At 50.4% G+C, this 14758-nt stretch overlaps 2 protein-coding genes across 2 annotated transcripts in view; one reads left to right on the forward strand and one right to left on the reverse strand.

Annotated features, from left to right (window-relative positions):
* Positions 1–14758, reverse strand: part of LOC120381727 (zinc finger protein 850-like) — a gene marked incomplete at its 5' end in the record, with an annotated part of 427702 nt that overhangs the window by 271562 nt on the left and 141382 nt on the right. The window lies entirely within an intron of this gene.
* Positions 2884–5105, forward strand: LOC120381728 (zinc finger protein 420-like; the record flags this gene model as incomplete). The annotated part of the gene is made up of 1 exon (XM_039499845.1): positions 2884–5105. A coding segment is annotated over one exon (1116 nt), but the record flags the coding sequence as incomplete, so codon positions are not given.

Below are 14758 nucleotides of genomic sequence, written 5' to 3' on the forward strand. Positions count from 1 at the left end.
TCTAAAGGGTTAACATGCCAACAGGTAAAAGAAAAGGAGTAGGCACCTGACCAAAAGAGCCAATGGAAAGGCTAGAACTTTGTTAAATGGGAAAGTAACTTTCCCTTTGTCTGTTGTTCTCCGGAGAAGGCGACATGGAGTAGCAATGCTGTGTATGGCTTGAAGCAGGTATGAAAATTCATCTTCCATACCTAGAAGAAATGATTTGGATAGGGAATGTTTAGACAGACACAATCAGGTTTATTTTTTATTTTGGCTTTTGGATCTCCTCTACGCTATCCCAGATGTGTGTGTTTGCTTGTAAGCTTTAAGCTGAACCCCCAAGAAAGCTATTTTGGGTGCTCATAAAAATAGTTTCTTTTAAGATCTAGCAAAAGCCTAAGTTCCAGATGTATTGTTTTCCTTTTCAATTTTAATAAAATTTACCTCTTTCAAGAACAGGATTGGATTTTTGGGTGGCCTAAGAGGTTTGTGTGTGTTGTTTGATTAGCTGGTAGCCACAGCTAATTTCCTTTGTTTTCTTTCTCAGCTCCTTCCCGGAGGGGAGGTGAAATGGCTTGAGGGTTCCCCAGAGGGAAGAATTCTCAAGTGCTCCTTCCTGGGTCCAAGGGTTTTGGGGGTTTTTGCATTTGGGTGGTGGCAGCATTTACCAAGCCAAGGTCAGAGAAAAGCTGTAACTTTGGGGCTTTAATACAAGCCTAGAATGGCAGGAATTAATCTTTAGAATCCTGTCGGGCCCCCACTTCCTGCACTCGGAGTGACAGAGTGGGGATTCGGCCTTGAGACTATGTACAAAATTGATCATAATTTTGTACAAGAGTGAACATAGAGGTACAGACTTGCACAGGGTCTGTCTGTGTGTTCCCAACATATATGTTGGGATTTCAGTCCCTGACAAGCAAGGTGGAACCTGGGGAACCGGTCCTGGGAATTGACTGGTTTATTAAGTGACACTGTATGGAATCGAGAGACACTTTATATTATTATTATTATTTCATCATAAATACCAATATGATGAAATTGCAATATATCGTGCTAGATATGCCATGTAAGGTGTCAATGAAAATGTTATGGTTTTCCAAGTATTATGATCTTGTTTCTATCTTTGTATTGTGAGTTACAGATATGTAGGGTATATCTGTATTTCCAGACTTGTGCAGTGTTTCTGAGTGACACTCCCAGACATATTGGCATCAGCGCTGCCCAGCCTGTTCGATGGCCCATCCAGGGTCACCAGCCGTACAATAAACCCATTGAAATGATTAAGGGGATACATCTATTGAGTCAGCAAGACATGCAGGGGTATGCCTGTGTACTGAGAACTCCAAGGCTTTTCTATGCCATGTGCTGTGAAGCTTGTGTTTGGGACCCAGGAAGTAGAAGCCACTTGGCAAAAGGAATATAAAGGGCAGCTGCATCAGCTCCATTTTGTCTTCAATTCCTCTTCCTACCTCTGGAGCAACTTCTCTACAAACTGAAGGCTTCAACAAAGAACTGAATAATGTGGATGTGTACCAGAGAGCCTTTCAAGCCAGAAACTCACCAATACTGCTAAGAACCAGATGTATAGATTTCTGAATGTGTCTGACTGCTTTCTCATTTAACAACTCCCTTTTTCTTTCTTTCTTTCTTTTATAATAAACCTTTAATTTAGATGCTTTCTTGATTATAAACGTTTAGTTTAGGTGCTAAGGATTGGCTGGCATCATAGTATTTTGGGTAAGATCCAAACCTATACTGACCTGGTGATGTGGCTGACTCTGGGGTCAGAAGAACACTTTGTTTATGTGAGCAGAGTTTTTAAATAACCTCTCACTGTGCTGGACCTAGGTGCTGATTGGGAGTCAGAACTGAGATGCAATAAAGGGGGCCGTGTGATTTCTTTTTTCAATTTCTCAATAACCAGCATGGGGGATCAGAAGCACAGTTGGTGACTGGTCGGTGAGTTTAACTTCCATGTTAACCACCAGTTTTGGGAGCATCTGCTTTCCCTTTTTCAGCCTGCCCTGGTCTTGGCATTTTCAGTGAGGATTGTCCCAGGCACACTGGGTCACACTAAGCACTGAAGTTAAATTAATAGAGTGTTTTTTATGACACAGTCATATGAAATCAACTGAACTCCTTTGTTTTCTTTCATCTGAGCAGGGTTTCTAGTTTCCAAACCTCATATAATCTCCCAGCTTGAACAAGGGGAAGAGCCATGGATCCCAGACCTCCAGGGGTCAGAGGAAAGACGGATCCTGAGAGCTTCCTGCACAGGTGAGGAAACATTAAACCAACTCAGAATCTGTAAGTGCCTGAAGGAAACATCTGGGATGCCCTACAAAGCCCTTGGGAGGTCTCTCAGTTCATTATTGTCCCTAGAAAGGGTCGCTTCCTGTAGATCCTAGCAGACACCAGGCCGTGGCTTCCTTCCTTCCCCCTGCGAATTTGGATGGGATGTGAAGGCCAAACTGATCCCCTCCTCTCTCCTATTTAGGGGAAGAGTTTGGAGTTCAGTTCTTTGTTTTTATTTGACCTCTCTCAAGCAGTTGTATTGGTTTGATGTTCCCCTTTCCATCTCTGTTTGAGGTGTCTGTTTCTATCGCAACAGGTGATGAAATGGTAGGTGAGAAAGAGAAGCAGAATTCTCATCAGGAAAATGCCGAGCAAGTGGATAAACACAGAGAATTATCGCAAAGATCGAAAAGGAATGTGTCCAGGAGTCACCAGCTGGGAAACTCCTGTGAGATTCAGCACAGACCAGAAAGAGAGCAGGGAAACCAGCCAGGAGAGAGAATGGGTAAATTTATTTTCTGTCGGGGAACTCAGAAGAGCGTCAAGGAAACCACAGCACAGCAGGAAATCCTCATGGGAAAGAGGAAAAATACATGCTGTAAGTGTGGGAAAAACTTCTCTAGCAGCTCAAACCTTTCTCAGCATCAGAGAATCCACACAGGGGAGAGGCTCTATGAATGCCGTGAGTGTGGGAAAACCTTCACTCCCAGATCAGGCCTTTCTAAACATCAGAGAATCCACACAGGGGAGAGGCCTTACGAATGCTGTGAGTGTGGGAAAACCTTCATTTACAGATCAGCCCTTTCTCAGCATCAGAGAATCCACACAGGGGAGAGGCCCTATGAATGCTGTGAATGTGGGAAAACCTTCATTTACAGATCAGGCCTTTCTCAGCATCAGAGAATCCACACAGGGAAGAGGCCCTATGAATGCCGTGAGTGCGGGAAAACCTTCAATCGCAGCTCAAACCTTATTACTCATCAGACAATCCACACAGACGAGAGGCCCTATGAATGCAGTGAGTGTGGGAAAAGCTTCTCTAGCAGCTCAGCCCTTTCTCAGCATCAGAGAATCCACACAGGGGAGAGGCCCTATGAATGCAGTGAGTGTGGGAAAACCTTCATTTACAAATCAGGCCTTTCTCAGCATCAGAGAATCCACACAGGGAAGAGGCCCTACGAATGCCGTGAGTGTGAAAAAACCTTCATTTACAGATCAGCCCTTTCTGTTCATCAGAGAATCCACACAGGGGAGAGGCCCTATGAATGCCGTGAGTGCGGGAAAACCTTCAATCGCAGCTCAAACCTTATTACTCATCAGAGAATCCACACAGATGAGAGGCCCTATGAATGCAGTGAGTGTGGGAAAAGCTTCTCTAGCAGCTCAGCCCTTTCTAAACATCAGAGAATCCACACAGGGGAGAGGCCCTTTGAATGCAGTGAGTGTGGGAAAAGCTTCACTCACAGCTCTCACCTTAATGGGCATCAGAGAATCCACACAGGAGAGAGGCCCTATGTATGCCGTGAGTGTGGGAAAACTTTCAATCACAGCTCGCACCTTCTTACCCATCTCAGAACCCACACAGGGGAGAGGCCGTATAAATGCAGTGATTGTGGGAAAAACTTCATTTACCGCCAGCAGCTTATTAGCCATCAGAGAATCCACACTGGTATGAGACCCCATGGAAGCAGTGAGTGTGGGAAAACCTTGTCTTGCCATTGAGCCCATGTGAGCCATCAGAGAATCTGCAAGGGGGATCAACACCACAAACCCTCTAGGGCTATCGATACTTTCATACTTTTCCTGATTCCCACAGAGTAACTTTTAAAAGCTGTTTGAACTGCATGAAGCACCGATATCCCTCAGCTTGGCCAGATGAGTGGCCCATTTTTTGCATTTTGCAGTTTGACCTCTTTGAGGTGGACCCATTTGTCCTTTCTATCAACTCCATTGTCCCATGAGTAATTTGAGTGTGTCCTTCCCATAAGAAACAAGGGAGCATCACAGTTATACCATTCCTCCTATTGCAGTTATGGTTAGAGTCACCAATGATACATATTGTAGCATTGCCAATTGTTCTCACGTTGCTCTGGGTTGTGCTGAAGAGCAGTTATCATGGGAACTTTTCATATTACATTTAAAAGAGGAGGAGCAGGGGCAGGAAAAAAGTGTCATTTCCGCTTCTGTGATACTGGAAGGAGATGTAAAAAGCGACAGAGTCCTGTGGCACCTTATAGACTAAAAAATGTTTTGGAGCATAAGCAATATACCAAAACCTACAGGATAACACTTCAGTCTCCCTGGACACACAATCGCAGATTTAAAAATAGCCATCCTGCAGCAAAAAAACTTCAGACCCAGACTTCAAAGAGAAACTGCTGAGTTTCAGTTTATTTGCAAATTTGACACCATCAGCTCAGGATTCAACAAAGACTGTGCCTGGCTCGCCAGCTACAGAGGCAGTTTCTCCTTCCTTGGTGTTCACACCTCCTCTGCTATAAGAGCCTCATCCTCCCTGATTGAACTAACCTTGTTATCTCTAGTCTGATTCTCGCTTGCATATTTATACACCCCTCTGGAAATTTCCACTCCATGCGTCTGACGAAGTGGGGATTCATCCACGAAAGCTTATGCGCCAATACGTCTGTTAGTCTACAGGGTGCCACAGGACTCTTTGTCACGTTGTACAGATCTGGACTAACACAGCCACCCCTCTGATACTTGAAAGGAGATGGGGTGACTCAGAGATTCCCTCCTTCCCCATCACGGCAGAACTGTTACCTTTTGACTGAGCCAGGCAGAGTTTATCGTCATCACATTCTACCCCTCCACTTCTCAAAATGTCATATGATGAAGTGTTCTCAGTTGTCTGTGCTTGGAGATGATGCTTTGACTTATTTAATCCTGTACCAGAGTTGCTATGACTCGAGATGAAAGTATCAAAGGCCTGGAAGGGGAATTCAGATGGATCCTAAATACAGTGTCATCATTTAGAGTTTAAATCCCAGGTTCCATCTATTGGTAAAGCCACTTCTGGCAAGGTAGCTGTTTTTTCCTCCATTATGGGGATGCTGGGATACTAAACATGTTGTAAATAACATAACTGACTATGGAGACAGTGCTGAGCGAAGCAGATTTGAATGGATCAGAGGATAATGTGATGGGAGAATCTCTTGTCCTGATTCTAAATAATGAGATGTAACCTGCTCTGGAATTTCAATTTACACTTTCATTGTCATGTATTCTATCTCTCTGTGATCTGGGTTTCTATCTTTCTTGATGGCTGTGTGGTCGTACAATTAGATATTAGTTCAGCTCAGATTTATTGGAGAATTTAAGACAAATGACCATTTGCTAAAGTCATCATTTCTCCCTTCAGCTTTGCTTTTTCCCCATATCTCCATGATGACTTGGAGACAATTCAAGTGCAGTTCTGTCAACAGGAGAGAACTCTCCAGTTTACTGGCCATGGTAACAAAGACACAGCAGTGATTTAAAATCTCCATTCAGAAATGGTGAACAGCAGACCCCCCACTAACTGAGGGAAGTGCATATGAGCACAGTGTAGTTCAGTTACTTAAATCAATATTGTCTCAGATGGCTATGTTGGCAGGAGAAGCTCTCCTGCTGTTGTAGCGCTATCTACACAGGGATTAGAGCTGTGTAACTACGTTGTTCAGCTGTGTTGATTTTTCACACCCCTGAGCAATAATTATACCGATAAATGTCTGTAGTGAAGACCAGACAGTTTTCTCTTGTGTTTTATGCATTTACATCACTTCTCCCTTACCTCCTACTTCTTGGAAAGATTTAAAGTGTGAAAAGAGAGGTATTTTTCCTCATGATGCAAACATTCCCACATAGGAGATGCCTTCCACCAACACGCATGGCAGAAGAACCAGAGATATATGAACTCTCAGAAGTGTTGAGACAAACCACAACTTGAGCCATGGTTCAGTTGTTGGCAATGGGGATTAAAGAAAACTAACATATACGACAAGGATTTGTGATCTTTGAATATATTACTGTTACTAGTGAAAATGAAATTATAGGTGAAATTATTGGTTAAAGAGTAAGACACTAATTGTTTGATAATCTGAATTATTTTGGAAAACTGAAAGTTGTCTTGTTTTTTTCTTTTTTTAGTCATACAGGAAATGATGGCTAATCTTCAAAAGTTAATTTCATTTAATTTACCCCCTGTAGTGTAAGGAGTTCTGGTAGAAAACCTCACTCCAAAGGTTGGGGTGGGAGAATAGGTGTTAGCGTATAGAAGAGAATATTGGGCCCGTATAGATTTTATGTTTTTGTAAATGTCAAATAGAGCATATTTTACTGAACTTCAAAGTCAATTTCTATTAAAGGAAAACTACTCGAGGAGACAATTTGTATAAGTTTTTACCCTGTAAACGGGTCGACTGACCCCTGCGGCGCCTCCTGCTGGTTACTCTGGGAATTAGCTTTGTTCAGCACCGGAGCGCCCTCTGCAGGCTGGTGATCCACCTGTTCTCAGGCCCCCGTGTCCCTCCCTAGACCCGGTGCCCCTTTCTCTGGGGTGCTGCCCCCTGGCAGTAACCCCTTTCTACTCTGGGCTTCCCTTTGTCTCAGGGAACCCCCACCCTCTATCCCTACCTTGCCTCAGTATGTGGCTACTGTCAGTCATTGTCTAGCCCCACACCCTGGGGCAGACTGCAGTATCAGCCTATTCATCATTGGCAGGGTTGGGTTTGGACCTGCTGCTTTGGCTACCTCTGGGCTGCCCTCTGCAACCCCCAGTACCCATTGGCCTTGTGCTAGGCCGCAGCCTGAGGCTTTCCTGGCTAGAGCTCCTCAGCTCCTCAGCCTTTCCCCGGCCCTGCTTCACCCTAGGTACTTATCTCAGCTCCTAAGCAGCCAGGCCCATCTCCCTCTGAAGGCAGAGAGAGACTGTCTGTGCTTCTGGCTTCCCTGGCCTTCTTATAAGGCCCTTGGCTCAGTTTGGGGCGTGGCCCCAGCTGCAGCCACTTCCCCAATCAGCCCAGCCTAAAGGCTGTTTTCTTGAGCCTCAGCCCCTTCCCAGGGCTATTTTTAACCCCTTCAGGGCTGGAGCAGGGGTCCACCCTGCTACATACCCACTTACACTGTAAGGGTCACTGACTCCCCCACTTCTCTAATTTGCAAAGGAAAGGCCTGACATCTGTCATAGGATGTGTCCAGCAGGTAGGAAACTGCAGTTGTTAACCATCAATACCAAGGAAAAGGCTGAAGTCCACTGCCTTTCATATCAAAAAGCCATCTAAAGGCTGGTCTACACTGAAAAGCTATGTTGACAGGGGTGTGAAAAATCCACTCCTCTGAGAGAAGTAGTTCATGTGAGCTGAGCCCCAGTGTAGACAGTGTTAGGTTGTCAGAAGAATATTTCCAGTGTTTGAAGGGTAGACACAGCTTTAGACAGGTTGATCCCCTCTGGGAAGCGAGTCGTGACATCAATTCCAATTTTGACCCATCTCCCTGTAGGTGAGAGAACTGCTAGTATGGAGGGCTGAGCCAGGTATCCAATCACCTGGTTCAACTGAGGGAAAAGCTCTTAGTACCCATCAGTCCAAAGACTGAGGGAAATGGAGAGTTCCAACCATTGTCATTTTAGTATTTTATTGTTCCTCTCTCTGTTTTTTGTGCTGGCCTTTCTGTTATATCAGAGTGTGGCTGTATAGCTCAGTGTATGTGTGATAAATGCTCTTTGGTGCCAGTTGGCAAAGAGGTCAAAGTAATTCACAAGAAACTCCTGTCTCAGACCCGACAAACTCATCCCACCTAATGCACTGATTTTTATGATATTTATCCAGGAAGCATAGCAGTGAGATCTGTACTGAAACCTTGTAAATTATTGTTACTCCTGATCACTTCAAGAGGTGGGTATGAGTCCTATTGAAGGAGTAATGTAAGTATATGGAACATTATGCCCATATAGTATTGTCATGAAAGTGAGTCACCCCAATCACAGGTTTTGTTGGGGACAGCCCATTCAAGGGAATTGTCACCCGTCCCTTGCTAGCCAGTTATGCGATGTATTGCTGCATTGTCAGCCTTTGCACCAGCCCAGAAAAGCCAATGGAAAACTATCAAAGACAAATTATAGACATCGAAACCCTGTGGCAGAGAAAAGGACAATATGACAATGAGGAAATGGTCCTTCCTGTGAATATACACAAAAGACTGATTCAGTTTATGACAGGGTGGAGAGAAACACTCTGGGTCCATTCACCAAGGAGATCACTAATGACCAGTGGTGCTTCAAGAAAGGCAGAGGCCTGGCTCCTAGGGACTAGCAATCACTGCAATAGACTGTCACCTCACACGTCAGTCTACTTAGATAGGGAAGGGAGCTATTAGGGTGTAGGTTGCATTTTGTGATTTTGTTTTGTTGGTAATGGTTGGTTTCCATCACTCACATTTGTTTCTTTTTAAAACTCTGTCCCGTGGTAAAGAAATTTCCATTTGTTCGATAACTGTGCTCAAGTGCTGCGTGTGATACCAGTAAAACTGGTAACCTGGGATGTACCATTGCTTTGGGCAGAGAGGATCTGGGATTTTTCTGAGCCCTGGTCTAACCTAGGGGAGGGGATCGATCTAAGTTATGCAACTTCAGCTACATGAATAACATAGCTGAAGTCGATGTACTTAGATCGACTTACTGTGGTGTCTTTGTTGCGGTGAGTCGACTGCTGCAGCTCCCCCGTAGACTCTGCCTGCGCCTCTCACTGAGCTGGAGTACAGTCGAGGGGAGAGCACTCGGGGATCGATTTAGTGCATCTACACTAGACGCGCTATATCGACCCCCGCTGGATCCATCGCTGCCCGCCGATTTGGCAGGTAGTATAGACATACCCCGAGTATCTGGTGATCGGAGCTAGACCGGAGGGGACACATTGAAGGAACTCAGGGGTTAAGGTGTCTCTATTGTCAACTGTCAGGGCTGCTGTGGAGGAGGGTGCTTGAGTGCCTGACAGGCTGGTGAGCTTGGATGCTAACATCCAGCTGCCAAAAGTCCTTCTTAGTAGTGGCAGGTGGCAACAAGGAGACTCACAGCCCTCAGCACCCTTAGAATGGTCACAGTGTGCATCTATGTTGATCCACCTGTCAGATCCACACAGGGAAAGCTCCCTATAGCATAGCTCCCTGACTCAAAATAGGCCTAAAACGCTGCCCTATGAAATCATGGAACATGTGCTCTTCACTCTGTGAAAGCATGTAAAGAATCCAAGCACTGGAGAGTTTGGGCCTGTCATAAACAGATAGTTAAGGGTTAATGTCTCTTTTACCTGTAAAGGGTTAAGAAGCTCACTAAACCTGTCTGACACCTGACCAGAGGACCACTAGGGGGACAAGATACTTTCAAATCTTGGTGTTGGGAAGTCTTTTGTTTGTGCTCTTTGTTTTGTTGTTGTTCGCTCTTGGGACTAAGAGGGACCAGACGTCCATCCAGGCTCTCCAAATCTTTCTGCATCAGTCTCTCATGTTTCAAACTTGTAAGTAATTAGCCAGGCAAGACGTGTTAGTTTTATCTTTGTTTTCTCAACTTGTAAATGTCCCTTTTTTTTGCTGAAAGGAGTTTACCTCTGCTTGCTGTAACTTTGACTCTAAGGCTAGAGGGGGTTTCCTCTGGACTATATGAATCTAAGTACCCTGTAAAGTATTTTCCATCCTGATTTTACAGAGATGATTTTTGCCTTTCTTTCTTTAATTAAAAGCTTTATTTTTTAAGAACCTGCTTGATTTTTCCTTGTTTTAAGATCCAAGGGGATTGGGTCTGGACTCACCAGGGATTGGTGAGGGGAAAGGAGTGGGGGGAATGGTTAATTTCTCCTTGTTTTAAGATCCAAGGGGTTTGGATCTGTGTTCACCAGGGAATTGGTGAAGCCTCTCAAGGCTGCCAAGGGAGGGGAAAGTTTTGGGGTAACAGAGTGCCCCAGACACTGAAATTCTGGGTGGTGGCAGTATACCAGATCTAAGCTAGTAATTAGGCGTAGAAGTGTCCATGCAGGTCCCCCACATTTGTACCCTAAAGTTCAAAGTGGGGGAAAAAACCTTCACATGGTGAGCAGCAGTGTGAATTATTTTTTCTCTCCTTTCTAGCTGCTTAGAAAGCTGCCTGAGGGCAGAGGTGTTAAGTTTTTTAACAAGGGTCTTTGTTAAGAGGATGCTTCAAGCTGTGAGCAAGCAGACAGCAAAAGGAATTTACAAGCTGAATTGTTTTTTCTTTCTACTTCTTGGGTATAGCTAGTGTGATAGACCCAGGCCAGGTGGGTATAGCCCTATTAGTATCCAGGAAGTGGGCGGGCGAAGCCCGCCCACTGCTAAAGGACCTCCCCCCAGCCTAAGGGGAGGATCCACAGGTCCGGGACACTAAGTAATTACGTGGGACAACCAATGAAAAAAACAGGAGCGGGAGTGAGGTCATAGGGCTAAACGAAGGGAACCAGATGGGGACACCGAGCAGAGAACCCCGGACAACGCCCACTGCTCCTCGAAGGCGTCAAGGGAGCCAGTGGACGCCCAGAGGAACTCCGCCCGGATGCGTGAACGGACGGAGGAGCGGAAATAGGCCCCACAGTCGCAGGAAATCCCGTCGGCCAACCTCCTCTCCCTGGTTTTATAGATGGCCAGTTTGGCCAGGGCCAAGAGGAGGTTGACAAGGAGATCCCGCGACTTCGTGGGGCCACGGATGGGGAGTGCATAGATAAACAGGTGAGGAGAAAAGTGCAACCAAAAACGCAATAGGAGATCCAAGAGGAGCCGGAACAGGGGCTGCAACCTGGCACACTCTAAATAAACATGTGCCAGGGTCTCCTTCACGCCGCAAAAGGGGCAGGTGGTGGGGACAGGGTAAACCGCGCTGGCACACGCCCGTGCTCACGGCCCCGTGAAGGAGCCTCCAACTGACATCCCCGGCGGGCCTCGGGACTAGGGCAGAATACAGGCTGGCCCACCGGGGCTCCTCACCCTCGAGAGGTGGCAGGAGGTCCCGCCATTTCGTATCGGGGCGGGACGCGAGGGTGAGGTGGTGAAGCGTGTGGAGCACGAGCGTGTACAGATGTTTTCTTGGCGCGGTCTGGAACAAAACCGGCTGCAGATCGGGCAGCCGGCTTGCAGTGAAAGGGCGAGGGGGGTGATTGGGGCCACGGGGCAGGGGCCCGATAAAAAGATCCACAGGGCCCGGGGTGGAAGGTGGGCGGGGCATGCCCTCCCGCAGGACCCGGTCGAGGTAAACCCGAGCAGCGGGCAGTAAAGCGGCCTTCACCTCCTGAAGTACGCGCCGGGGGGTACGAGGGCTGGAGAGCCCCATGCGCTGAGCGAGCGTCAGGGGATCCAGCCAGTCTCCCCGGTCGTAGTCCAGGAGGTCTCCGACCCTGGTGACTCCTGCCAAGACCAGCCTCTGGCGCACCGCGGGGGACTCCGCCACCTGCACACGGAGCTGGGGGTTGTGTAGCAGGGGCTCCGCGAGGAGATCGACCCCCACGGTGGCCGCCACGGACCTGGTCGTTGAAAAGAGCTTCCAGGTCCGGAGGAGGTCTTGGTAGAAGACCGGCAGCCCGGAGAGGTCTCGCGGAAGGCCCCTCGGATCGAGATAAAGGAGCTGCCGGTCGTATCGGAGCCCTCGGAAGCGGCGGAGGAAGGCGTGCGCCAATACGCTCCACGCCGGACTACCCACACCGTACAGGAGCCTCTGCAGGGCCTGGAGGCGGAAGACGTGGACCTGAGTGCGCAGGCACTTCAGGCCCTGCCCCCCCTCCTCCAGGGGCAGGTGGAGGACCCCTGCAGAGACCCAGTGCGTTCCTGGCCAGAAGAACTCCAGAACCGCCGTCCGGAGGTTGGCCAGGAAATCCGGGGCCGGGACCAGGGTGTTGAGCCGGTACCAGAGCATGGACAGGACTAATTGATTCAGCACCAGCGCCCTCCCCCGGAGAGAGAGGCACCGGAGTAGTCCTGTCCATTTCCGGAGCCGCGCCCTCACCCCGCCCTCTAAACCATGCCAGTTCTCCGGCGGAGACGGATGCGTGGCAGAAAGGTAAACGCCGAGATAGAGCAGCGGACCCGCGCTCCACCGGATGGCCTGAAGCGCGGGTGGGAGGGAGCTCGCCTGCCACCCGTCCCCTACCACCAGGCCAGAGCTCTTGACCCAGTTGACCCGGGCGGAGGAGGCCGCCGAATAAATGGCCTGGCAAGCCTCCACCCGCGCCAAGTCGCCCGGGTCCTGGACCACGAGGAGCACATCGTCGGCGTACGCCGACAGGACCAGCCGCAGCTCCGGCTCCCGGAGCACCAACCCCGTCAACCTCCGACGGAGGAGACAGAGGAAGGGCTCGATCGCCAGAGCGTACAGCTGACCCGAGAGGGGACACCCCTGCCGTACTCCTCGCCCGAAGCTGACCGGCTCGGTCAGGGTCCAGTTGAGCCTGACCAGACACTCCGCGGAAGCGTACAGCACCTGGAGAAAACCCACAAACTGGGGTCCGAAGCCTAACGCTTGCAGAGTGCCCAGGAGATACCCGTGATCCACCCTGTCGAACGCCTTCTCCTGATCCAGGGACAGGAGGGCGAACGACAGACCATCCCTACACCCTAATTCCAGAAGGTCCCGGACCAGATACAAGTTATCAAAGATCGTGCGGCCCGGGACGGTGTAGGTCTGGTCCGGGTGGACCACGTCCGCCAGCACGGACCCTAGCCGAATCGAAATGGCCTTCGCAACGATTTTATAGTCCGTGCTGAGGAGCGAGATGGGACGCCAATTCCGTAAATCGCGGAGGTCCCCCCTCTTCGGCAATAAGGCGAGCACGGCTCGCCTGCACGAAAGAGGGAGGACCCCGCTCCGCAAAGACTCGGCCCAGACGGTGACTAGGTCTGGGCCGAGGACGTCCCAGAACACGCGGTAGAACTCCACGGTCAGCCCGTCCATGCCCGGAGATTTATTGGTGGGCATGCGACGGAGGGCTTCCGAGAACTCGGCCAGAGTGAGAGGCAGCTCTAGCCGGTCCCGGTCGCCCGCGCTGACCGTCGGGAGTCCGTCCCAGAGCACTTTGCAAGCGTTAGGATCGGTCGGATCCGGGGAGAAAAGAGCCGCGTAGAAGGCCCTGGCCCTCCCGCAGATCTCCGCCGGATCCGTGAGGGGGGTGCCGTCCTCCGCCAGGAGGCAGGTGACGTGCTTTTTGGCCCCCCTCCTTTTCTCCAGGGCGTAGAAGAAGCGGGAGCCGCGATCCATCTCCCGAAGGAGGCGGATGCGGGATCGAACAAAGGCACCCCGGGCTCGATGATCCTCGAGGGCCCGGAGCTCCTCCCGCTTCTCCCGGCACGCTCCGCAGAGGGATGGATCCTCGGGGCTGGCGGCCAGACGCCTCTCCAGCTTCAAAACCTCCCGTTCCAACTGCTCTATCGCCGCATCCCTCCGTCGGCTGGCGCCCCGGGTGTAGTCGCGGCAGAAGAGCCGGGCGCGCACCTTCCCCAGGTCCCACCATCGCCGCGCCGAGGAAAGGCGCCTCTGCCCTCGCCAGGCCAGCCAGAACTCCCGGAAGGACGCCACGAAGCCCACGTCCTCCAGCAAACTATTATTAAAATGCCAGTAGGCCGGCCCCGGCCTCTCCGCGCAGAGAGAGGCCGTCACGGTGGCAAGGTGGTGATCAGAAAAGGGGGCCGGCCGAACGCTGGAGGAGTGGGCTCGTGAAAGGTGGAAACGTGACAGATAAATGCGGTCCAGCCGGGAGTGGCGCGACCGATGGGCCTCCACCCGGACGAAGGTGAAAGTCGAGACGTCGTCCGGGTGGTGGTCGCGCCAGACGTCCACCAGGGAGTGGCGTTCGACGATCTCCCGGAGGACGTCCGCTGCGGCCGGGCACTGCTCGGTCCCCGAGCGGTCCCGTTCCTCGAGGGTGGTGTTAAAGTCCCCGCCCAGGACCAGGCACTCACGAGGATCCAGGGAGCCGAGGAAGGCGGACGCCTGCCGATAAAAACGCAACCTCTCCGGGCCCGATGTCGGGGCATAGACGTTGACGAGATTAACCACAAGCCCCTCCATGCGGACCCGGAGGTGCAGCAGGCGGCCCGGCACAGCCTCGGCGACCCCCAGCACCTCGGGCCGTAGGTCGGGGGAGAACAGGGTCGCCACTCCCGCCGAGCGAACCGAGAGGTGGCTAAAGTAGACCCTGTCCCCCCACTCCAGCCGCCAGCTAGCTTCAGCGGCCGGATCCGTATGGGTCTCCTGCAGGAAAACCACAGAGTACCCCCCGACCCGAAGGAAGGAGAGCACCTGGCTCCTGCGGAGACCCATCCTACAGCCCCGGGCGTTCAAAGTGGCAAAGATGATCGTCGCCATGAGGAGTGCTGGGGGGGATCCTCGCTGGCAGACACGCCCACGGCCTCCGTCGGGCCGCGCAGCAATCCGTGACCAAACCCGTGGGTGAGAAGAGAGTCACGGAAGAGGCAGACCCGCCGGTAGGTCGCGGCG

This window comes from Mauremys reevesii, linkage group 14 (genome assembly GCF_016161935.1).
Source record: "Mauremys reevesii isolate NIE-2019 linkage group 14, ASM1616193v1, whole genome shotgun sequence".
Taxonomy (NCBI): Eukaryota; Metazoa; Chordata; order Testudines; family Geoemydidae; genus Mauremys; species Mauremys reevesii.